The 26,462-nt window shown below is 38.7% G+C and overlaps 1 protein-coding gene and 2 long non-coding RNA genes across 7 annotated transcripts in view; 1 reads left to right on the top strand and 2 right to left on the bottom strand.

The window, feature by feature from the left end:
- The window catches only part of LOC147014664 (glycine receptor subunit alpha-2-like), a 78,071-nt gene that overhangs the window by 16,246 nt on the left and 35,363 nt on the right, over positions 1–26,462 (bottom strand). For 2 of the 3 annotated variants that reach the window (XM_085852822.1, XM_085852821.1), the window contains exons 3-6: positions 26,073–26,140; positions 21,826–22,049; positions 18,303–18,385; positions 17,029–17,166 (exon numbers count right to left, since the gene is read on the bottom strand). In XM_085852822.1, coding sequence (XP_085708948.1) covers positions 17,029–17,166; positions 18,303–18,385; positions 21,826–22,049; positions 26,073–26,140 — 513 coding nt within the window. The remainder of the gene's footprint in view (positions 1–17,028; positions 17,167–18,302; positions 18,386–21,825; positions 22,050–26,072; positions 26,141–26,462) is intronic. The other variant, XM_085852823.1, reaches the window with a different exon arrangement.
- The window catches only part of LOC147014665 (uncharacterized), a 93,582-nt gene that overhangs the window by 55,849 nt on the left and 11,271 nt on the right, over positions 1–26,462 (top strand). For 2 of the 3 annotated variants that reach the window (XR_015050858.1, XR_015050859.1), the window contains one exon: positions 22,734–22,932. The exons of the other annotated variant lie outside the window; for it this stretch is intronic. This is a non-coding gene — a long non-coding RNA (uncharacterized LOC147014665). The remainder of the gene's footprint in view (positions 1–22,733; positions 22,933–26,462) is intronic. 3 annotated transcript variants of the gene reach the window in all.
- On the bottom strand, positions 9,641–12,919 carry LOC147014666 (uncharacterized). The gene is made up of 3 exons (XR_015050856.1): positions 10,394–12,919; positions 10,107–10,164; positions 9,641–9,811 (listed from the first exon to the last, which is right to left on the bottom strand). It is a non-coding gene; the product is annotated as an uncharacterized LOC147014666 (long non-coding RNA).

Raw genomic sequence — 26,462 nt, 5'->3', positions numbered from 1 at the left:
TATATATATATATATATATATATATATATATATATATATATATATCGAATCCAATAAAAACAATTATGGTGGATAAGATGAGTTCTTCAATTTCCTTCAGTGGAAGGGCTTTTAGTATACCTGGAAGAACATCAATTAAAGTATCTCTAACAAAAGTTTCTCCTCTCCTTCTGGCAATATATTCAAAACTAGAAAAAGCAATGAAACAAGAAAAAGTATCAAAAAATAAAAACCTTATGGATGAAGCTTTAGAAAGAAAAGATAAGACCATCTGTAATATGCAAGGAGAAATTTGTATTTTTTTTCAACAACCCTAAAGATATAAATCCTGATGAAATAAAGGATGTTAATATATCAGGTGAAATGACATTTCGTTCAATTGTAGTTAAGGATTAATTTAAAATTACCTTTAATCTAAAAAAAATTGCAGTTGAATCTGTTCATGAAAAAAAGGATATAGATATCGATGGTAATGTTTTTTTTCTACTAATTAAATATGAGTCAATATTCAACTGAAGATTTTGAAGATTATGAGAGTGATTATGATACCGAGAGTTTGCATTCAAATGATAGTTATGATACCGAGAGTTTGTGTTCAAACGATAGTTATGAAAGTATAGATGATTCTGAAAGTATCGAAGATGATATCGAAGATGAATTTCAGTTTGAGTAAAGTTTTACTTTATAAATATGAATCGTTTACTCGATTTTGAGCGTCTTGAATTCCCTGATTCTCCATATGACAAATTTGAGAATTGTCCTGCATGTGAAAGACGGGGATTAAACACAGAGTCAAAAGCCTATAAACAATGTATATTTTGTGATTATCTTCTAATTAATGATAATAAAAAAATTAAAAAGGAAAATAATTCTTTTATATTAACACCAAAAATGAATTACTTTACAAGATTGATTAGAGAAATGAATGTAAAGTATGAGGGTGATAACACACCTTTCCTTACAAGGGAAGAAACTGAACGTATTAGAGAAATGTTCAAAGGATTGTTGTTATATATTATTCATGGATGTGATTTTCAGGGAAATATCAACACAAGATATTGCATAAATAAAATAATGGATTATCTTGAAATTAAACCTGAACTTAGGATAAAGTAGAGTTTCTAAAAAAGCCAACAATAAATTAAATAACCTGTTTTCCAAATATATAAATGAATGATTTTTTACCCATTTGGGAAAAGAAGAAATTTCACAATCATAAAAAATCTTCCAAATTCATTAAGATGTCTCATAGTTGGTTCAAGCGGATGTGGAAAAACCTGCTTACTTTTGAAGATGCTCCTGACTCCCAACTTTTTAGATTATGATAATTTAATAATTTTCACAAAGTCGAGTTTTCAACCAGAGTATCAACTACTCTCACAAGGTTTTAATGCTGTTTCTTCAAAAAGAAGATATAATCGGTTTATTTAAACTTCAAAAAAATCTAAATGGCTATAACATTGAAGATATAATTCAACTATTTTGTGATACACAGAGATGTAAAAAGAAATCAAAACCTATAACTTGTATTCTTAGTGATGATACAGATGATATTCCGTCTCCCCAAGATTTGGATAAATCTAAAAAGAACCTCGTTATCTTTGATTGTGTTAATGAGAGAAACCAAACGGTAATGGACAGCTACGACACAAGAGGGAGACATTCTTCTTGTAATTGTATTTATCTTAGTCAATCGTACTTTCAACTTCCTCGTCGTTCCATCAGAAACAATGCTAATACTTTTATTTTATTCAAGTTAAATTCAATCAATATAAACAATTTTTGGAGAGACAATTGTTCTACATTATGTAGTAAAAAGGAATTTGGGGATGACATGAAACACATGACTGAAAAATATAAATATATTGTTGTGAAACAAGATGAGATATCAAATGATATTTTTCAAGAAATAAATGGATGCGAAAGAAAGAGCAAGAAGATTTAGGGAACATCAAGAGTTGGTTTCCAAAGTTGTAAAACAACAGGAAGACATAAAGAAGAAACGCAGACAAAAACTAACGGGTGAAGAAGCATTTGAAAGAAAACAAGAGAAATTTTTTAAACCACTTTTAAAAACTTCCCAAGAAAAAATTATAGATGTTTCCACAGTTCCCACAACAAAATATACTCCGAGAAAGCTCCAAATGTTAAAAGATTTCAGTCAAATGACGGAGGAAGAATTTGAGCATATAGGAGAATTAGAATATTATGATGAAGGATTATTTCAACAACTGGAAGAGATGAATCGGCCCCCTGATTATATTGTGAATGCTCTTCAAAACAATGAATATTCAGCGGATTCAAAAACCAAAGCAGGGTTCATAATATTTCATCTTGTTCAAGAAAAGGTATTGATATTTAATGATGAATTAAGGTTCTTGAGTTCTGCTCAACCCCCTGTCAAACGAACTCTGAGATTAATGTTTCTTCTCACAAAATATGGAAGACAAGGTTCAACTGTGAGGGATGAATCAAAGTATATTGATAAACCATTGGATATGAAAAATAATGATGATAAAGTATATATTGATCTGCTGAACTCTGTTGATTATAGGGTTATTCTTTCTGGTAAAAGTAGGAAGAATGATAAGGAGAAACACATTATTCAGGCTTTAAGTATCCTTGGTTCAGGTGTTAGTTTTCTTTCAAATGACCGATCACAATTAGTTAATAGACTGTTATTGTTGTTCGGCAGTAAGAAGGCTGGAAATAATTGTTTTAATGAAGCATCAGCCATTTTAGACCACTTGATGAACATGAAAATAATTAATAAATATCAATATAAAGACATTTTATCTCTTAAATAAGATGAGAAGCACAATCCTTAGTTTCAATTTCACAACAAGCGACCACACATCTTCTTTCCCATACCCAGTACAACTTGACACAACAAAAGAATATGAGGCATCTTTATTGTCCATGGAAACGTATAATACCTTATTTAATATAAACGAGAAAATGACAAGTTTAGTTATAATCCGGGAAGTGGATACAAAACGATAACAGTTTCACCCGGAGCATATGAGATTTCTACAATATCTTCTGAAATTCCTCTTCTTATGATAGAACAGGGTGATGAACCAAAAAATATTGTTATAGATATTCAAAAACATACTTCAAAATCAACGATGAAACTTAAAAATAACTACAAGGTTGATTTCACAATTGATAATTCATTTAGAGAGTTATTAGGTTTCTCCTCAAAAAAGATTGAAACGAATGGGACGTTTTACAGTGATAATGTCATTCAAATATCCTCAGGAATAAATTTGGTATTAATTCACTGTGATTTGATTGATGGTGCTTATAATGATGGAATAAAAACAAATACAATATTTTCATTCAGCGCATACTCAACCCCAATTGGTTATAAATTCAATATGGAACCCAAAAATTTGGTTTATCTCCCTGTCAGGAAAAACCATACACAGAGTAAATTTTAGGATAACCGACCAAGATAATCGTATGATTTCTTTTAATGGAGAAGTTATATCCATCAGAATTCACCTACGTAAAGTTTTCCAATAAATAAATACGATGGTTATTGTGAGGAAACACGAGTTGGGGAAATATAAAATAATTACAGGGGATGGGATGTTCCTTTCCCCATACTACAAGGGCGAAGGTATGTATCTTGGTAGAGGATACTATAAACCTACGAGACAAAGGGGTGTCGGACATCAATTTAGAGGAGATGGGATAATGATACTCTAATGGGTATCGGTTCAACTATTCTTAAACATAAAGACCTAATTGGTTCAACTGCTTCTGCTGTGGGAAATGTAGCAGGTGCTATAAAGAGTATAAAAGATGCCCAAAAGGAATCTCATAAATTACAAGCAATAAAAGAAATTAAGAAAGGCAAAACCCAGTTGTCTCCCCAAGAACGACAGAAAATAATTCGAATATTGGATCAGGGTTTCAAAAGTTTTAACATCTTTTTTCCTAAATAAATCCAAGTATGGAAGCAATTGATAGTATCTATGATTTGGATGATACTATTATTATCTCAAACTCCACTAAAAAAGATTACTTCAAGGTAAATGCAATAACTGGAACAGACTGGAATGCAAATGGTACAAAAAGTTTTGAAATAAATAATCAACAAACCTATTTGAATCTATCCGAAAGTTTCTTGTGTAAATTTACATTCACTGAGGCTGTGAATAACACAAACGCTACACTCGTAAATGATTTCTTCTGGAAAATGTTTGATCGTGTTCGTTTGTACATTGGAACACAAGAAGTTGAAGCGGTTGATTATGTCTCTGCTGTATCTGAAATGATGAAATTTACACGATATTCATTCAGAGATAGAATGGGAAAGGGGGCTGTCGAAGGTTTTATTCCTGCTATGTCAACGGGAACAAACACAGACCCTGGTTATAATCAAAGGAAAGGAATGTATAATGATGATACAAAAGCAGGTAATAGTTTTACTTAGGCAGTTCCTCTTAAAGGTATATTTGGATTTTGTGATCATGATAAAGTTCTGTATGGTCTTAAAATTAGATTTCAACTACAAAGGAATGATAATGAAAATAGATTACTTTTTGATGATCAGAATAAATTTGTAATTAATGAAATGAGTTGGTATATTAGTGAATATACTCCTCATCTTAAAACAGAAGAGATGTTGAATAGACTGAACTCAAAAAAACCACTCGGTGTATCATACCTCAAACGAAGATGTCAACACGTTAAACTCAACCAAACCACTTACACTTGGAATTTGGGTGTTCTGGAAGGAAAGCCACGATATCTGTGGATCATTTTTAAAAAGCCAGATGGTGATACTGCGACTGATAAGAATAATGCATTGAGTGATAATGCTAAGGTGAAACAACTTCTTGTTTCTCCAGATGGAACATTTTACCCATGAGATAGATTGGAAATTAATTGGGAAAAAAATGATTTTGCTGAAGCATACAAGTCTTACCAAAAGGTGTGCGAACGTAATGGAAATAAAGAACCTATTTTGGATATGACAGCATTTAAAAGTTTGTATACAATCTATGCGTTTGACCTGAGTGCTCAAAAGGAAACTATAAAGTCTAATCGAGTGGTACTTCCCTGTACATTGAAAGAGGAGAGAGTGAAGAAGTTGATACATATTGTTTGCTTTTGGAAGAAACACCATTGTAGATTAATACAGATAATGGTGTTATGATTAGTCTCACATAATTTTTTGTTAAATAAATGAGTGGCAAAGTACCAACTGGGGTATATGTTAATCAAATCATTCTTCATAAACTATCATCTTGTGTTCAAAATCAAAAGCCTTGTACGATTAACGTTAATACAATTCAGAGAAAAGGAGCAGTAAGAATTGATGTTTTGCTCACAGGAGAACAGGTTAAAATCTTGAACGATACTGGCTCACTTAAAATTAAAATGACAAAACCATTGTTGAAAAAATATTCATTAAGAGAGACGAGTGGAGGATTTCTCCCATTTCTAATTCCTTTATTTGCTGGTTTAAGTGCGGTTGGAGCATTGATGGGTGGTATTTCAACAACGGTGAAAACTGCCAACGAAAGGAAGGCTCAACTCCGGGCTCAAAAATAATTGGACAGACATAACAAAGAGTTGGAGAAACAAATTAGTGGAAGTGGTGTAATTGTAGATTTTGCTGAAAAACTTGAAGGTCTGCCAGATAAAGCGAGATTGTTAGTTGGAGATATGCTTTCTTCCATCGCACAAGCAGGTGTAAAATTAACTAAAAGAGGAAATGGATTATATCTTTCTAATAAAGAAATGAGCATTGATGAGTGGTTTAAATAATTTGGAAAGAATACAACATCAAATTTACAACTTGTCAAATATTGTAGGAAATTAAAAATTCATAATGTGGTTATTTGTATGAGAGATGAATTAACAAATGTGCTGAATCATACAAAGAACATTATTATGAACTTAGAAGATAATAATGGGAACGGTTCTCATTGGGTTTATATTTTTAATAGTCAAGATAAATATTATTTTGATAGTTTCGGTCTTCCACCACCTGTTGAAGTCATAAAATTCTTACAGAATGGTCTTTATCAAACCTTTCCAGTCCAAGAATTAAATTCCAAGTGTTGTGGTCAATTATGTCTTTATGTGTTATTTCAACTCAATAAAAATAAAAATTTTAATGACATTATTTTTAATCTAATATAAATGACTTATGTTGGTAAAGATGGTTCTATCTTTGGTGTATCCCATGAACTGGATATTGATTTATCAAATTATTACACAAAGGCACAGGCTGAACGACATAAATATAACATAACCAAAAATATTAATATGAAAAATGCTTATAAATTAAAAAATTATCCAAACCCGACTGACGCGAATGACTTGGTGAGATTAAGCGATTTATCACAATATATATCCTTCAATAAAACGGCCGTGTATTCCAAAGATAAAGAAGTGTTGATATTATCTCCAGGTCATACAGAATTCACAGTTCGAATTAAAATAAATTTTTATAAAGAAGGGCGTATCATTTGTATGAGAATAGAACAATGGGGGTATAATTGGTCATTTAAAATTGACCTAAAAGACCTGGAACAATTAAATCAGTCTCGTAAGGAAGAATATTATCCCCTTGGTATAGAGAATGAGTTTTGTGGAGCCACGATTAGTAAACAACAAATAAAAGAATTTAATAAGGGTAAATATAATAATGGTTTTGCCCGAGTTTATATCATGAAAACAGAAAAAAACAGGATTATATATAATAAGTAGGGAAATACAAAATGATTTAACTATGGGAAGATGGGGAGGTGTTTCGTGTCATAATATTATTCTTACATATATTTCGAATACATAAATGACGGCAAGAAGGCTTCAAGAAAATTATCATTTCTGTGTCCAAGCACACCTTCAAGAAAAGGGTATTCGGTATTTTAATAAATATGTTCTACCACATAAGAATGAGGTATTTTCAATAAAAGATTGGCATTATGCTGATGTTGATAAACCAACAACTTTGGATTTAATTAGAATGTTAAATAATGAAAAAATTAAAATTTAAGAAAACGAAAGGCTCTTTTAGAAATTCAAAATAATTTTTATTGGTTTCCTGTTGTAAAAAAAATTATTTTCGATACAGGAATAACAAGAAATCCCGATGAATATATGTGTGATATTCTATGGGGTGTAAGCGATTCCAGGATAATAAGGGACGAGGAAGTTGAAGAGAGAGAGAAGTGGAAGAAAAGGAGAAGAAAGAAGAAAGGGAGAAGAAAGAGAAGGAGAAGAGAGAAGAGAGAAGGAGGAAAGAGAGGAGAGGGAGGAAAGAGCGAGAATGAATAAATATGGAAACCAGTGAGTTTACAAAAAGATTGGTGGTATTACAGAAAATAACTCAACCCACCGAGGAGGAAAACAAAGAATTGACAAGTCTATTAGCAGTATTTTCGACAAGACCGTTGACATCGTTTTCAGGGAGAGGATATTGATGTTAATTAAAGTTTTTTATTTTTTCTTAAATAAATGGAGGAGAGAGTGAAGGCATTTCTAATGATTCTTTATGTTTTAAAAATTAAGATTCAAATGTGCATGTTGGAAACCAAAAAGGTTTTTGCACTCTGTCGGAATTTTTCTCATAAATAAATGAGTTATTGTCTCAAATGTAAAAAGAAAACTAATACTAAAAATATCTCATATTTCAAAAGTAAAAATAACAGCGTTATACAAAAAGGTATATGTTCGGTGTGTGGTTCAAAAAAAAATCAATTTATCTCCAAACACAAACTCGGAGGAGATATACAAAAGTTTTTATCAGGAAGTAAATTTACAATTACTGGAATACCGGGGGGAATTACATACTAGGGTATTCTTTCTGTGGTCCAGGCACAAACTTGGATAAAAGATTAGATGAGGCAGACAATCCTAAACCATGGAGCAAACCTAAACCATCAATTTTGTCTCTGATACAAAATCCAACCTTGAGAGAAAAAGTTGATACGTTCATTGTGAAGAAGATGATCAGTGCTAAATTGAAACTTGGACTTGGAAATTCAAAAAACTTAGAGGCTCTAATGATGTCATTAAGACTGAAGAGCAATTAGCTGATGAATTACATAAACCAATATTCACAAAGTTTCAGAGAAGGAAAGTTTATTCCAAGGAAGTTGATTATATCTGGTCCGCTGATTTGATTGAACTCAATAATGATAAGGGGTACAAGTATGGTTTAACCGTTATTGATTTGAGGAGTAGATACACATGGGTTGTCCCTTTAAAAAACAAAACAGGTAATACTCTTATGTTAGCCTTTCAACAGATATTTAATAAAAGTAAGAGAAAACCTAAAAAATTGTGGACTGATGAGGGTTGAGAGTTTTATAACAAGACATTTATGAATTTTCTAAAAAACAAGAGTATTACATTATACAGTACCTTTAATGAAGGGAAGGCCGTTGTTGTTGAATATTTTAATCGTACCTTAAAAGAGAGACTATATAAAAATAATTCACACAACTCTGTTCACAACAATGGTCATCTTTTATTCAGGATATTGTGGATAATTATAATAACACGATTCACACGTCAACAAATATGAAACCATCAGAAACATTTACAAAATTAAAATATGAAAAAGAGATTAATGTCAGAAAACCTAAGTTCAAAGTTGGTGATATCGTAAGAATATATAGGTGGAAATCTCATTTTGAAAAAGGTTATATTAAACGATGGACGAATGAACTTTTAAAAATTGTTTATGTAATGGATACAGTTCCTTGGACTTATAAGATATATGATTTTAGAAGGGGAAGAGATTTTAGGTTCATTTTATTCACAGGAATTACAAAAGACAAAGATAAATTGAAATTGTTTGACTCCGCCCACACAAACCCCACCCACATAAACCCCACCCCACACAAGCTCCACACAAACCCCACCCCACACAAGCTCCAGACACAAGCTCCACCCACATAAACCATGCCCACACAAACCCCACCCACATAAACCCCACCCCACACAAGCTCCACACAAACCCCACACAAACCCCACCACACACAAACCCCCCCACAAGGTCCACACACACAAACCCCACACAAGCTCCACCCACATTCATCATATTCACATAATTAGTTAATTAGTTCCCCACACACAACATGTTTATTTAATTAAAAAATTCTCCACCCATCCACACAAGCTCCACCCATCCACCCAAGTTCCACCCATCCATTTATCCACACAAACCTCATCCACATAAGCCTCATCCACATAAACCCCTCCCACATAAACCCCTCCCACATAAACCCTGCCCACACAAGCCCCACCCACATAAACCCTGCCCACACAAACCCCACCGAAGCCCCCACACACATAAACCCTGCCCACACAAACCCACCGAAGCCCCCACCCACATAAACCCCTCCCATACAAGCCCCACCCACATAAACCCTGCCCACACAAACCCCACTGTAGCCCCCACCCACATAAACCCCTCCCACAAAGCCCTGCCCACATAAACCCCTCCCACACAAGCCCCACCCCCTCTCCCCCCTGTGCGCCCCCACCTTTGACCCACCACCTCCCTCATCCCACCCCCACCCTTCCCTATACACACACACGGGGAGGGGAGGGGTGGGATGAGGGGGTGATGGGTCGTTGGGGGAGTGCACCTACCCTTCCCTCCCTCTCCTCTTCATGTCTTGATTCTTTTTTTGTAATTCAAAATCAAGTAATTGTAAACAAAACAAATATAATTAATCAAAATTGAATATATTAAATATTCATTTGCGAGAATGTATAATCTTTCCCAGCAATCTTCTTCAGATGTCTTGTGATTTCGAAACTCAGACACCATATTCTGTTTTGAAACAAAAAGTGGATAATAATTAGGTTTTATAAAGATAATTACATGGTAATATTAATAAGCCTGGTGTTGGTTCTAAGTTCAAGCCTCGCTGACCACTGAATTAACACACCAGGAGGCCGACTCAGCCTGTCATCCTTCCGAGGCCAATAAAATGAATTCCAGTGTACTGGCATAACCGCATCCAAACTAATGATGCAACCAACATAAGGCTACCTTCCAAAGAGAGAGTTATATTAATAAAATAGTAAATAAACAAATAACTAAATAATAATTCAGAAACATTTACCTCCAGAAAATCATGTGTTGTACCAGATTGCTTCAACAGCTTATGTTGTGTGATCGAGCTGAAAAAAAAAAAATAATGAGTCAAGGGTATAGATGGAGAGACAGATAGAGAGAGGTAGGTAGAAAGACAGACAGAGAGACAAACAGAGAGAGATACAAAGAGACAGACAGGGAGAGATAGAGAGAGACAAACAGACAGGGATAGACACACACACACACACACACACACACACACACACACACACACACACACACACACACACACACACACACACACACCAGTCTCACCGTTGGTTTAATTCATTCGAGATCAGAGGCCGTGATAAGACTTCGTAGCAGTCATTAAAAATGTTTTTTCAATTCCCTTCTAAGATCATTGACGTCTTCAATAAGAGGATTAATTTCATGCACCTCATCGTGATATGTAAACTCCACTTCTTCCAAGGACCTGCCAGGAAAAAATATATATCAGGATAATCACGATTTAATTTATAATCAATTGCTTCATTGTTCAAAGAGGAACCCATACACAAGCTTACCAACTTTGTGGTGAGCTGTTTTCTTTGTCGGAAGAAAGAGAGTCCATGTCTCAGTTTTTTTACCATTGGTACAAGGTGGTAAAAAGATCAGAGGCCGTGATAAGACTTCCTCTTCAATAAGAGCATTAATTTCATGTACCTCATCGTGATATGTAAAACTGTTCTTCCAAGGACCTGCCAGGAAAAAAAAATATATCGGAATTATACTAATTTAATTTATAATCAATTGCTTCATCGTTAAAAGAGGAACCCATACACAAGCTTACCAACTTTGTGGTGAGCTGTTTTGTTCGTCGGAAGAAAGATCGTTCATGTCTCAGTTGTAAAAATGAAAATCCCGTCTGGCAGAAACTTTGTCTGGCGATTCACTTCTAAGGCAACGATGAGGAAATTGCCTAATCATCGGGTGTGGCCACAGGAAATGACGCTTCGGGCGAGACAGCTTGGAAAATAATTGGGCGATATATTCTCAAATAGTATGAATCATTTTCAAAACATAATTAAAATGCCCTTAAATGATTTTGATTAAACTTATGTTTAAAAGCCTGTTATTTTTCCGATTTAAAATATAAACACGAGGCCTTCTCTCACAGAATAGTTCCCATTTTTTCACAGCATGACTGTCCAAAAACACTTCTTCATTTTCACGGCACGAACTGAAAACATTTGAAACAAAACTTGTTTATGGCGTGGTTTATGAAAAAAAATGATATGCAACTCAGGAGGTGGTCAGACAAGATCATTAAGAGAAGTATATCATTTCATAATGACACAAAAGGGGTATCTTGAAAAATATAAAGATTCAAATGTTTTATTTTTAAATATTTTAGATGGGGATTATTGTGCAAAGAAAATGAAACTATTGAAGGAATTTGAGAATGAACAAATCTTTATAGGTTCATTGAGTGAGCTAAACAATATGCATTGGTTATTTGAAAAAGAGTGTCCCTAGGCTTACATGTTTCAGATATTTCTTCAGAATCGCCTTGAACAAATCACATTACTACTTTGCTACTTGAACAAATCTTTATCTCATTGCATTGATTATTTTAATAGAGTGCCCCAAGGCTAAAAGGGGAGACAAATAAATATACCTTGGGCTAAAAAGGGGGTTTATTTTTTATGGAAAAAATATGAATCGCTAAAAATCTCCCATTACATTCACTTACATGGGGAAAAGTGAGCCAGAATCAGTATACTCACCCTACTTATGTGTGTGTGTGTGTGTATAGTTTGTTATTTTTTTTATCGCATTTTGAATTTGTGGTAAGAAAAAGATATATCCTGGCTACTACTGGGAAGGCAATTATGTGTTTTACTTCCAATGAAACACGATCATTCAAAATGATCAGTAATAGGCTGGGGACCAGTGGGACCTACCTTGCACCCCCCCCCCCCACGACAATTTTTCACTGATACCACAGTGTTCATATATATCCCAAGTATCAGAAAAAAGATGTTCCCAGAAAAATAACTCATTTGCACTATGCTTTATTGAGCTGTTTCCATGGCAACCAATCAAAAATAGACGAATCTCACAAAGATCGGCAAAATGTCAATATCTCTGTCAAATATAAACATAAAATCACAAAATTGGTGTCGCATTAAAGCTTATACATTTACGTATTATAATATATTTTGTTTATGCTAACTCGCTCATCTACATATTAATTAAACTTGACTTCAAGACAATAATTCCCACAAAAATGCAAGAATTTCCATTTTCTTTCCTTGTAATTACCACACACGTCAGTTTTTTGTCAAAAAACATTACTTAAATGTTGCCAGATACAAGCCAGGTTGGCAAAAAATATATTAAAAATTTTGAATTTTTTAAAGTAGGCTAATTAGCATAAAATACAAAGCACAATGAATCATTCGAAAATCATGCGAAATCAGATTAATCAATATAATTAATTACCTGGGCCTGATATAATACATAACTGCAACTTATGATATCTGTTGGTGTTTAAGGGGAACATAACTATTTTCTGTTTGAGTAAAAGTAGTGGAAATTATTTTAAATGCATTGATATGCTAATTAGGATCCGCCATTATGGAAATTCTCATTTTCGGAAATATCTCAACCTCTGGTACATGGAAATTTATAAATGAGGAATATACACATATGTTTGGAGGGTCAAGGAGGAAAGTGAACATATTTCCTTTGTTGTCAGAGATGTATAATAATGTTTGGATAACTTAATTACATTCAAAAATGGAAACAGCTTAATAAAGCAGAGTGCAAATGAGTTATTTTTCTGGGAACATCTTTTTTCTGATACTTGGGATATATATGAACACTGTGGTATCAGTGAAAAATTTCGCAGGGGTGGTGTAAGGTAGGTCCCACTGGCCCCCGGCTTATAACATTTCAAGTTTTACCTTAAACATTACTAAACTTCCATTTGATGATTTGCCATTGGCCTTCTCAATGGTGAATAGTAGAGCATGAAGGTTCCAATATAAAACAAGTTACAATAAAAACTTTCACTTTTGAATCAAATTTATGAATCAAATCAAACACATGAAGTAACGGCACTTTGGCTGATTGAGGTATTGCATGTTTGGATCCCCTCTCAGTGGGAGAGGGGCAGAGCTTGGCTTGTGCCTCCACATTTGGTCTGTGATTCTCTGTTGGGAATAAAAGCAATTGCATGTAAATATTTATATTCCCAATGCAGAATGGAAGGTGATTATGCAAAGGGTCCACAGTCTCCATGGGATTAAACTGAGTGAAAAGAGTGGTCGCACGATCCTGTAAGACCTTAAACAAGGGAATTAGGTCATTTGGCCCATCGTTACCATGTTGCACTCCTGAGTTAACGTTTGCTGCAGCTTTAAACAACAATCTTATTGATGGTTTACTTAAGTCTAATATATCGCACAACCTTAAAACAAAGGATAATACCATATGGGTGTACAACAGTCACACCATTGGTGGTGTGTTCCTGTTTGTGGTTCGAGATTCAAAGGATTCTTGCACATACTGATTATCTTTGGAGTTATGTGTCTGGAAAATGTCGGTCAGAAGTAGCGTTTGGAAAGCATTTTTCATCGTGAGAGGTCGTGTGTTTAAATGATTGTTTGGAAGGAGCAAGATGATTTGTTAGTCTGAATGTGACCCAACAACAATTTATTTACAGATTTAATCTTGCAGGCAAGTGACGTCTACTCACATGCCTTTTCAAGTTCACAGTGATGATAAATGATTTGTTATTTGGTGTCAACTCCACCCAAGGTCTGCACACTTTTATACCATTTTGAATAAGCAAAGCTATAAATCTCGTTTCAAATTTGTGGAATGTCATCTTTATTTGCAATTTATTTTCAATCACAACTTGAACTGACTTCGCAGCATTGTTGCAACTTGCACATCTTCTTCGTTAATGGCCACAATTATTCCCATGTGGGGTTGGCCAGAGAAAGCTTGGCCCAAGTCTTTTACGAACAGGCTTGCCAGACCTGACATTCGACAAAGGTGAGGGCAGGAATTTATAACTTGGCCATGGTGCCGGAAGCAGCTTGCCTAATCTTTGTGAAGGACATTGTTGAAATTTGCACATACTGCCTCAAAAAATGAAAAATGTATTTATTTAAATTTCTGTGTTTTACTTCTGTTGAAACACGGTAATTCTAAATGATCGGTAACGTTTCAAGTTTTACCTTGAACATTTAGTAAACCTCTATCCATTTGCTGATTTGGCATTGGTCATCTCAACGGTAGACAGAGCATGGAGGAATTTTGCTTTGGTGTCGGCACACAACGGCTTACTCTTGCAAAAGACGCAGTGGGATCTTTAACATCCGGAAAATATCAGCGAATACTCGCAATCTGGACAATCTGCTTAACATCCCACCAAATGACAGTGTATACAAATGATGCTACTTGCGAAATAGCAGTTAGATAATTTATAAGCAGGTCAGAAATTGAACCCAGACGAGATAGCTCAAAAGGTGGTGATGCTATACCTCTGAGCCCTCCTTTCATCTATATATTGCATACGCAAAATGGCAGAATTTTTGACCGCCTCATTAACCATATACCTCCTACCTCCCACTCTCCACACCTCCCCCTTCTCTCAATCCAATTCCATTTATTTTTCTATCTCCTCCCTTCCCTTCCCTTCCTTTGCTCAATTTCGTTTTCCACAATAACCCATCCTCTGGTGAGTACATAATATATAGATGGCCCCACACCTGCTACATTGTTTGATGTTGATACTGTGTGGGAAGTAAATGCATATTCATGTTGTTTTGGTCTAACCGATATCACACAAGCTGCAGATCGGTTATAGATAATTGTGTTGTAAATTAACACCGGGGAAGCTTATGTTGCAGTTATAGCGCAGCATTACATCGATTAAAATTGTTCTTTCAGCAAAACAATATAGCAAAGGCATGAAGAACCCAAAGTAAAAAGCTGAAATAATTCATATAAAGAAAACAAGCTTGGCTTAATTGTATTTTCCATCAAGAATAAATGTGAGACTGTTTTGCATGGAATATAAAACCAAAAATTATTTTATATTGGCCCATGATTTACGGGTAAGCAGGGTGGTAGGAAACCTTCGTGTGGTGGGCCAATGTTATTTGTATTCTACAGACTACAATATATTTGTGTGATCCCTGCCCTATAAAACACTGGAGTATCAAAATTGTTCACCTGGGGAAATGAAGAAAGCAAAATACACAAAACAAATGGAAGTCGTAGAAAAGGAACAAATTATTGCAGAATGTACTTTGTTGCAAGATAATTTGTTTCATTTTGTTTTCATTACGTTCTGTGGTTCCACATAATTTAGAGAAGGAGAAAAAAGATTGGAAAAATAAAATTCTCCATACACACTCTGAAAACACAAGTGATTTGTTTATATGCCTCATTCGTCAGTGGATGAAACAATTAATCAACTTGAATGTGCCTTGTTTCATCAGATATTGGGAGCTAAGCAGATTTGAGTGAGGATAGCACAAATATGGGAGACCACTGAAGAAAAAAAACAAAAAAACAAGGCTAGGTATTGAGGCTGGGTAATGAGGGCCAGGGGAAAACTGTATATCGAAGGGAACGCCTGGAGGGAGGCCAGGTGCGGAATGCCTGGGGAGAGGCCAGGTGTGGAACGCCCGGGGGAAGGCCGGATACCCAACGCGGAGAGGAGGCCGGATACCCAACACCGAGGTGAGACCAGGTACCCAACGCCGAGGGAAGGCCGGGTATCCAACACCGAGGTGAGGCCGGGTACCCACACCGAGGTGAGGCTGGGTACCCAATGTCAAGGGGAGCATCTTGAGTAAAAAATTTTTATGTTTTCACCCCTTTGTCTGTTTGGGAACAGGATATCTCAAAAAATTATGGACGGATTTGGACGAAACTTGGTGGACAGACTGGGTGTGTGACACCCGGATATGTGTGTGACACACTCACCCAGAGAGAGAGCCAGATCACTACTGAGAGATAAGGCCAAAAACGATATATACAACAATATTTCAAAAATATATGTACGGATTCGGACGGAACTTGGTGGGCAGGTTGGATGTGTGATAAGGACAAATTGTTTCGATTTTGCTGAAGATCTGGGTCTGGATCCAGATAGGAGAATTCTTTAAGGGATTCTTCACTCCTGAGGAATTCGGGCCAAAAAGGATATATAGCATTATATCTCAAAACATTGTGGACAGGATATGACAAAACAGGATGGATGAGTTGGGCGGTGACAAGAGCAAGCCGATTAGATTTTGGTCAAGGTCCGGATGTCGATCCGGCCTATCAGTGGGATTCAAATGTAAACTGGTTAACCTGGCAGAGGTATGTGCTCCACCGAGTGCCGTTCTAGTCAAGATGCATGTTCCAAGGTTACAAATTACACTTTTGGAAAGTTACATAAGTTTTATTTTAAAATAATAGGCACTACAACAATTATTGTCATGATACTTCATTTGAAGATGCTATCTACATATTAATGAAGCAAGTAATATTCTGCTTTGGTTCCTCAGACAAATTAATTCCATAACGCTTATCGGAGAAAACCCTGAACGTAGTTTTTAATACATAAAGTTCATGAATAGCTTAAATCAATGTTCTCTTATCTGAACCATATAGCCAAATGTTTGATTCCAAGGCAATGAAGCCAATGGTGAATAGACTATTACAAACACCGCAGTTTCGGTATCGGTGAAATTGCACTCTACGCTGGTTATGGGAAAGTTGACACAGCAGAAATGTGTTCACGTGCAAGTCTAATTTAAACTCCACTGGCCTTTGCATAACCTACGATAAATCTTCTCGGATATTGCTCATTGCACTGCCAGTCATTAATATAAAATCCGATCACAGCCCAACTGTAGCCAGGTGACATCGAAAGCAGAAACATCTTCACAGCCTACCGGTGTTGTAGTGTTTTGTACAATATCCCATGTCCTTTTCATCCTTGAGGACAAACTGAGGCAGCGTCAACCCCTCGGCCACCTGCACAGCATTTTTTTCCATCCATTCAAAGATGAGGTCGTGCATGGTGTAGCCAACTGCGGGCATAGGGGGTTCAGGAAGCATCAGCTCAACAAACACACTGAGTTTGGGTAATTGCCTCTGTGCCATCAGGGTAGCCAATCCGAGGCACCATGTGGAATTTTCGATTTCTCCTCGTTACCATACTACTCTAAATTTTGATTATGTTACTCAAGCTGTGTATGCTTCTGGGGGTGGATTGTTATGTGCTTTTGTGATACTTTGTCAATCCTTATTTTGTGTTATGCTTTTACAACATATCATGACCTCTGCTGAAGAGTATTTACATCAACTGTAGAATTATCCTTTCAATTGTATAAATCACCTCCTCTTGCCTCTGTTTCAGTCCTTTACATGCAATAATAATAATAACAATAATAATAATAATAATAATGATAATACCATTCCTTTCATGCCGCAAAGGCACATAGAGCTGCCAAAGCAGTTTCATTGGCAAGGAGTACAGTACTGGATGGGTCGCCACTCTGACAGCAGTTACCCTGAATGGTTATTACCCCAGTACACTGGTACTCATTTCGCCGACTTTGGAATTATGACAGGCTGAGTCAACCCCACTTCGTGTTAATTTAATGAAAAGGGGTCTCAAACTCAGGACCTTTAGGTCCCAATCCAGCCACCTTCACCACGAAGCCAACATCAGGCTTCTCTATTCAATAGCTGTTTAAAATTGTGAAACTCATGAAAATAAATGTTTTGGAATGATAAAATGTCTCTTTAATGTCTTTTTTCATATAAGATTGACTCTTGGCATGCTCTTTCGAGAGTCATAAAGCACACACCACAATTGGCACCTTTTTGAGTGTCATGAGAATGTAAATTTCATATTTGCTGAACCAAATACGATATTCCAATCTCTCTCTCTCTCTCTCTCTCTCTCTCTCTCTCTCTCTCTCTCTCTCTCTCTCTCTCTCTCTCTCTCTCTCTCTCTCTCTCTCTCTCTCTCTCTCTCTCTCTCTCTCTCTCTCTCTCTCTCTCTCTCTCTCTCTCTCTCTCTCTCTCTCTCTCTCTCTCTCTCTCTCTCTCTCTCTCTCTCTCTCTCTCTCTCTCTCTCTCTCTCTCTCTCTCTCTCTCTCTCTCTCTCTCTCTCTCTCCAGCTTTCCCTTGGCACGGATGCTTCCCACTAAGGACTCACAGCTCTCAAGCTGCATGTTGCAGGTCTGCACGTCCATGGGGAAGTTCTTCAGATCCATGGGACATGATAGGATGAGTGTGAGTCTGAAAGGGAGAGAGGGGGGGGGGGGAGAAAAAAAAAGAGTTCGATGGCAGAGATGCCTCATTACTGATGGCAAACAAAGTTTGATACCTCATACACTCTGTTGATGGTAAATTTTCTGTGTAACAATTATACACATCTATCCCACTACCTTGTGGCTTCAACAAGTTTTGAGTCTTGTCTGCAATTTGGCCATCAAAGGTCCCATGGTATGTGAGAGTTGTTTAGATGTGCGATGAGAGAGTTAGTAGGAATTTGGGTTTGTACTATGATGAAATGCTCTGTAAGGATCGAAGATATAGTTAATTAGTTTCACTTGAACTCTTTCTAATATATAACTGCCATGGTGATGACATGAGGGTCCATGAATGTTGAGCTCTTGGTGAAACGTCAGATCAGCCCTGATGCGTAAGATTTCTCAAATTTATTTCCAGTTGAATGTCGATAGTCTCTTTCAAAAGCACTGGCATGAAGTTTTCATTTGAGTGTTTTTTTTAAACAATTTCATTCCACAATTTATTTCTAGGAATCACAAGGAATCTAGACGCAGGAGGAGGCCATCTTTTTTTTTCTTTGCACATCATTTTTCTTTCCGGGGGGTGGGGGAAGTGGGTGAAGGCAGTTCGTGGGTGAGAAATGCATAACATCAACCACACACCACCCCTTGATGAGACCCAATCACACAATCACCCATCAATGCTCAAGCTACCGAAAAGTACTGCCAACATCCTTATACCCCTCTATCTCCATAACTTCCAGGTACCTATTTAATTCTAATTTAAACTTATCTACTGTTTCTGCTGCCACTACCTTTCCAGGGAGACCATTCCATGCATTAACTCCTCTTTGAGTGAAAGACTCTTGTCCTGCTACTATCTTAACTCTCCTCATCTTTACTTTCAGGCTATAGCTCCTGGTCCTATCACTATCAAAACTCTGTTGAATAATTCTTCTGCACTTATTTTATCTTTACCTTTCATTATCTTAAACATCTCTATCGTATCTCCTCATAACCACCTCCTTTCTAGTGTATAAAGCCCTGTCTTCTTCAGCTGCTCCTCATCGCTGAGTCTCGCTCGACCCGGAATCAATCTCGTCGCCCAGCAATTATTTCAAGGAAGAAAATGGGTATTAGTTAAATTTGGTTATCCTTTTGATGTGGGATGAACGATTATTGCGATATCATTTTGGGGGAAGTGCATGTTAAGTACTTTACACACAACTACTGTACAGGTTAGTAAATAACCTCTTCTTTTATTATAATTGCACACCTACACCTGCCACTCTAAAAAACCTCCAGGAAGCTTTTCACACACCACCTCGAAGCAGAGCATTGCATCAGGCAGTTCTTGTGGTCACACCATCAAAGGAGCCGCTATTGTGTTACTACTTCTTTCACAAACATGTCGGCTCCTATGGGAGCACCGACTCAGTTGGCAGATTGCCCTGTTACACATGAATAGGTGCTGCCACTTTGTTCTCTTCCTTCCCACTCCTGACACTATTAATCAATGACATAGGATCTTGGGATGCACCTTTGGTAGTCCAAATCACATGAACTGCATCGATTTATCCATCATATCTGAACAGTTTCGCTTTTGTGTCAAATAATGTTATCTCCTTGAGTCCTTGTCAATCAATTCAAACTCAGTCATGAAATCGTCCTCTATGATTATAGCATTTGTCTCACTAAAGTTTGTTTCTTTCCACAAACCTCAGACCGACATGCTTTGCTAAAAAAATTTCGCATCAAATTAAAAACTCCAAAGTTTGATGTGAATCGCATTTATCCATAAATTTGTTCTTTCCCAAATCTCAGCCACTTGTCTCTGGAAAACTAGCATGTGCCAGAGATCTAAACCAAGAATAAAAAGCCCGGTCAAAGATCTAAACCAAAAATTCTGATTTTTCACAAATGTACCCACGACCTTTTATGGCTCATATGTTAATAATTATTGGACATTCTGCTTTGAAAAGAGTGACACATGGAAATAGTTAATTATAATATAATCGCAGCTGAAGATTTAGGTGAATCGGGTTTTACGGCATTAATTTGACATCCAAGAAATCACCTGTCCAAATGCTCAATCAAAATGCGTTTGATAGGACCTTGGATTAAGGATGATGCATGGATGCCCTAAAATGATGTGGTACTGAGATCATAGTAAAATGTAACTGCAGCTTTAACGGGTTGTTATTGGTTTGTCGTGAGTCTGAATTTTTCATCTTTCTTCTCCTTGGCCTGTTTTCATCATTGGGGCATCCGAGTAACATCGAATCATTGTGACATTTACATGTTGTTACATGGCAAGGAAATTAAGAATTGGCCAGAATACAAGCACACAATGGCCTGCTCTTTTTGAAAGGTGCTGCAGAATATTTTTGTGTTTGCGAGTGAGTAGTAGCGAACAAAATAAGCCGCTTAACATCTCCCTCAAAAGTATGACATCCTCTCAAGGATCAGATGCAAATAGGGCTAACTTAGGAGAAGTTAACTTGGTTTAACTTTGCTCTGAAGGTTAGTTGTTTTTTGCTGGAAACATATCCTCATGAAACATGGACAGAACGATACAGTAGCAGTTCCCAGGAATAAACAATAACAGAATGCAGAGTTGTGATGCGTTTGTGGTTTTGGAAGTCTTTTCACCCTGCAGTTTGAGATGAACATCAGAAAACTCAGGTTTGAATCAGACTCAATAATTAATGGCAAAACAGAGGTGAAATTGGACTCAGCCAGCATATGTTCTCACATGAGACACAGTGCAAAATATAGAGTTTTACATTGTTCCTCCACCCCACTCCCCTTCCCTCAACCCTCCACCGCTCCCCACTCCAATTTCCAAAAAATGCATGTTCCATCTTTGTTAAAATCACTAAACCACTAAAAATATCTCGATTAGAATATGATAACCTGGTGATCTTTTTTACAGTGATCAGAGGCTCATGATGAAGTTTGTACAAAATTCACATGCAGGACATTGGTCACCCAAGGACATTGGTACTGTGAAAGACGTCAATTTAAACAATTAAACTAATAAGGACATTACAGTAGTATGGACAATAGACAAATCAACACGTGCAGTACACATCATGGAATTTAACATCTGAAATCCCACAATCATGAGCTATGTGCTCCGATGGGAACACTAAACAGGCCAACTTGCAAGTAAATGCAGTCCCATAATTTTATTGTGGTGCGGCTGGCAGTGTGACATCATTTATATTTACAGTTGGGAGCCATTTGTTGCTTTAAGATAACACGGTGTTGCTATTTTTCAGCTACTGAGGTTGGCCTGGGAAAGACTAGGCGAGTTAAGATTTGTTTTCTATTCCAAAGGTCAATTGTGTGGCTATTATCATACACCAGAACCTTGGGTGTTGTTGACATGCAGGTTGTGCAAAAGGGAAGCTTACACGACTCAGGTGTCATTGCGTGACCTACCTGATGCTGTAGAGAACGTTGCCATCCTTGAAGATGCGCAATAATTTGTTGTCGGTGGTCACCTCATGAAAGTTTGCACCTTTTTCGTTGGCAAAAAAGAGGTCTGGCTTCCAGATGGAATCCAGCATGGATGGGTCAAGGTCGAGAGAGTTGTCTGGATACTCATTATAGGCCAGCCGGGGGTCGTTCCACTGCTGCCGTAGGAAAATGTTCAATCGATAGTCCTGAGGTCAGAGGTTGGAGAGCAGACGGGATAAACAAGCAACGGTCCCGGCAATGACTATGCTTGATACAGTAGTCGTAAGGTGTTAACGTAGTAAGCTGCCATTTTCAATACAGCTGCTTATTGTAACAAGAAGTCATGTTTCATCTTTTGTTGCTTCTTTATTATCTTTGTGAAAGGAAAACAAGATTTGAAAACAAGATCATCCCACTCTTACCTCTGGGGGCTTCAAGTTGGCAGTGTATCGCTACCTCAGGTCATCCTCCATCACTGCCTATGTGTTGTTTTTTTTTACTACAATTAACACTTTCACCCTCCCCCCAAACCAATCATCTTACTTACAGGTTACTACATTTGCTGCCTTCTCCCGTCTCCTCTCTCCTCGTCTCCTCTCATCCCTTTGCTTTTTGTATCCACGGGCTCATCCCACCGTCAGCGTGTCACCTCGCTCCTGCGTTCTTCCCTATTAGTTTGTTATGCGCTGCGTTATCACCTCGCAATTCCATGATTATACATTTTGTATACAAATTAAGGATCATCTTTCGCTACCTTGTCTGTCCTTTTGGATTTGGTCAATTAGAATAGTGTAATCAAGTTAACTTGTCAACAATGCACTGTGTATCCCAAAGGCTGTCACTTCAAACCGAAGCTAACTTGTTATTGTTTTGCCTTCCTTTGTGAACAGTAAGGACTGCAGTCAGTTAGCCCAAGGTCGATTAGATTTTTTACAAATTCGAGTCTTCACGGTTGACGAAGGATGGTGTTATGAGATACAAGTGAGGAACCTTTGAATTGCTCGTCGACTGTCATGGGAATTCTGTGTCTGAGAATTACGTGGGGTCCGAGAAGGTCGTCGATGCTTTATACCAAGCTTGTGGGACAAGGTGAATAACACAACGCTGCATCATGTCCATAAAGGTACATGGATTCACCACCATGCCCCTTTTTCCAGGGATCATGATAAGTAGTGGTCTTGTGGAACTGTAAATAACATTTTTATGTTTTAAAATCTGCCTTGCATGCCTTTTCAGTCCAGAAGCTTTGTTTTTTTCGAGTAATTAACCACCATCACCAAAGATGCAAAGAGGATGAAATGGTGTGAAAGGGGATGGGAGGGGTAGGGGGTGTCTTGGGAGAAGAACACTTGAATTTTGCAGTTTAATTTGTGGTTTAATATCTTTCGAATCTTTATCGTGAAACACCATACGGTATCAAAGAGCCAAGGCATCGCCGTCTCTATCACTGTGTTGAGAATTATTTCTCGTTCAAAGTTTTGATATAATAAGTACGATTACGAATTTAATTCTTCGTCATTTTGAAGGGTAATATTCGAAGGCCAATTGCTCAGAAAATGTTTAATGACAACTTTGACTTCAAATTGTCACATCTTCCTCAATTTTCAAGATGCATGTCTTTTACCTCCATACTTCACCCTCCCCCCTCCCCCTCCAATGCCGACTCCTTATCTCACACACCGTGGTAGCAATTCAAACTGACATACCTTCCTCAGAATCAAATCGTGCCTTGTCAAATCCCACCCGTGCTGGGAGGTGCAATTACCTGGCTCTTCTGATTTATTAATGACTACACCAACCTCCCGCCCCTCCCTACCTCCTCCACTGCAAACAGGTTATAAAAATGCCTTCATTGTTAAATAACTGAATAAGCAACTGTGACTCGATGGTTGGTATCATTATCATCATCATAATAATCAAGATCATCATCATTTTACCGTCCCTTTGACAGAGCTGCGGTGCGACCGAATTTGGGAAGGGTTGGTGGGTTGGTGATGCCCGGTGGGTTGGTCGTGCCGGGTGAGTTGGTCGTATCGAGTGAGGTGATGGTTCTTGGCCGTCTGGTCATGTTTATCTTTCTGCTGAGGCTTGGTGATCTGGTGATGTTGGGTGTTCTGGAGAGGCTGCGTGGTCTGGCGAAGCTGTGTGGTCTGGCGATGCTGTGTGGTTTGGCGATGCTGTGTGGTTTGGCGATGCTGTGTGGTTTGGCGATGCTGTGTGGTTTGGCGATGCTGTGTGGTTTGGCGATGCTGTGTGGTCTGGCGATGCTGTGTGGTCTGGCGAGGCTGTGTGGACTGGCGAGGCTGTGTGGACTGGCGATGCTGGGTGGACTGGCGATGCTGGGCGGACTGGCGATGCTGGGCGGACTGGCGATGCTGGGCGGACTGGCGATGCTGGGCGGACTGGCGATGCTGGGCGGACTGGCGATGCTGGGCGGACTGGCGATGCTGGGCGGACTGGCGATGCTGGGCGGACTGGCGATGCTGGGCGGACTGGCGATGCTGGGCGGACTGGCGATGCTGGGCGGACTGGCGATGCTGGGCGGACTGGCGATGCTGGGCGGACCGGCGATGCTGGGCGGACCGGCGATCCTGGGCGGACCGGCGATGCTGGGCGGACCGGCGATGCTGGGCGGACCGGCGATGCTGGGCGGACCGGCGATGCTGGGCGGACCGGCGATGCTGGGCGGACCGGCGATGCTGGGCGGACCGGCGATGCTGGGCGGACCGGCGATGCTGGGCGGACTGGCGATGCTGGGCGGACTGGCGATGCTGGGCGGACTGGCGATGCTGGGCGGACTGGCGATGCTGGGCGGACTGGCGATGCTGGGCGGACTGGCGATGCTGGGCGGACTGGCGATGCTGGGCGGACCGGCGATGCTGGGCGGACCGGCGATGCTGGGCGGACCGGCGATGCTGGGCGGACCGGCGATGCTGGGCGGACCGGCGATGCTGGGCGGACCGGCGATGCTGGGCGGACCGGCGATGCTGGGCGGACCGGCGATGCTGGGCGGACCGGCGATGCTGGGCGGACTGGCGATGCTGTGCAGTCATGTTGTGCTGGGAAGTCTGGTTGTGTTGGGTGATTTGATTGTACTGTGCGGGTTGGTTATGATCAGTCGTTTGGTTATATTGGGTGGTTTGCAGCTGCTTTCTCAGCAGTCAGTCAGGACAGGAATCAAATTGGTGAGGCTGGGCAGTCTGGTGATGCTGGGCACACTGGTGGTGCTGTTCAGTCTGGTTATGCTGGGTGGTTGTGTTGTGCTGGGTGGTCATGTTGTGCTGGGCGGTTGTGGTCTGTTGTGTGGTCATGTCATGTCATGTTGTGTTGTGCTGGCGGTTTGGCTGTGCTGCGTGGTCTGCTTGTGCTGGGCTCTCTGGTTGTGTTGGGCAGTCGTGTTATGTTGTGCGGTCATGTTGTACTGGGCTGCCTGGTTGTGCTGGGAAGTCTGGTTGTGTTGGGCGGTTTTGTTGTGCTATGCCGGTTGGTTATGCCGAGTCGTTTGGTCATGCAGGGTGGTTTGCAGCTGCTTTCTCAGCAGTCAGTCAGGACAGGAATCACATTTGTTCAGGGTGCCGGTGATAACTCGCTAACTGTTCGCAAAAGACACCCGGGGATCTTTAACGTACACCAACAGCCAGTGCAGGCAGCCTGGTCCTCCGGCTTAATGTCCTTCAACCGGACGATGCATACATCGATGCCTCGCCTGCATGTGAAACACCAGGATGACAGATCATAGCTGGGTCAAGATTCAAACACTGGCTAAACAGCTCAGAGTGCATACCTTGAAGGAGTGTATTTGTTATCCAGTTAGCCCCATAATGATTCACTTCCACCAAAACACAAATCGCACAGGACTTTTGTGAAACATTAGTTAACCAAGGTGGACCTAAGAACCAGGCTGACAAATATTTTATCTGAAATATAAATTAATTTTGTGAAAAGTGAGCAAAAATAAAGAAGAGTGGTAAAAAGAGAAGTGAGATGATGATGTAATATGTCGAGATCTGTGCGATAAAATTACCAGCTTTGTCATTGGAGATATATTGTAACAATGGAGTTATACTCAGTTTATCTTCGTAAGAGGCGACCAGGGTTGGCGTCAGGAAGGGCATCCGGCCATAAAACATTGCCTCAAGAAAAAGCCCAACCCCTGCACAGCAGGGAAAAATGGCTGTAAAAACGGTCAACTCAGTTTATCTTCAAGGTGGCAACACCACGAGACTCACCATGGTTGTCTCGGTGATTGATCCGAAGCTATTGATGAAGATGTTGCAGGTGACATTCACCGGGTAACCTGTGAATTGAATGAAAACAAATCTTTTGTCACATTCAAACAAGCGGAGTATAACCATTTTGTCACATGACCTTTTGTCAATGGACAAATTATAATTAATTAATGAATTCACATTGGAGATTGTCTAAGATGCATACTTATAATTCATGAGAACCAGGTAAATGATGCAATTCTCCAATGATCCAGCAAGGTGAAAAACAATCAACAATTTGTTTTTCCATTGTGAAAGATGAAGCTGCCAACAAGACATTGGTTCATGGTTCGACATCAATCAGGATTTTCTGGTCTTTAAGCTATTAGACCCTTATGAGTGAAAATTAAT

This window comes from Eptatretus burgeri, chromosome 13 (assembly GCF_056783735.1).
Source record: "Eptatretus burgeri isolate ZD-2024b chromosome 13, Ebu_testis_v1, whole genome shotgun sequence".
In the NCBI taxonomy this organism is placed as follows: domain Eukaryota; kingdom Metazoa; phylum Chordata; class Myxini; order Myxiniformes; family Myxinidae; genus Eptatretus; species Eptatretus burgeri.
The sequence above is the reverse complement of the archived record's forward strand: the minus strand, read 5'-3'. Positions and strand labels throughout refer to the sequence as shown.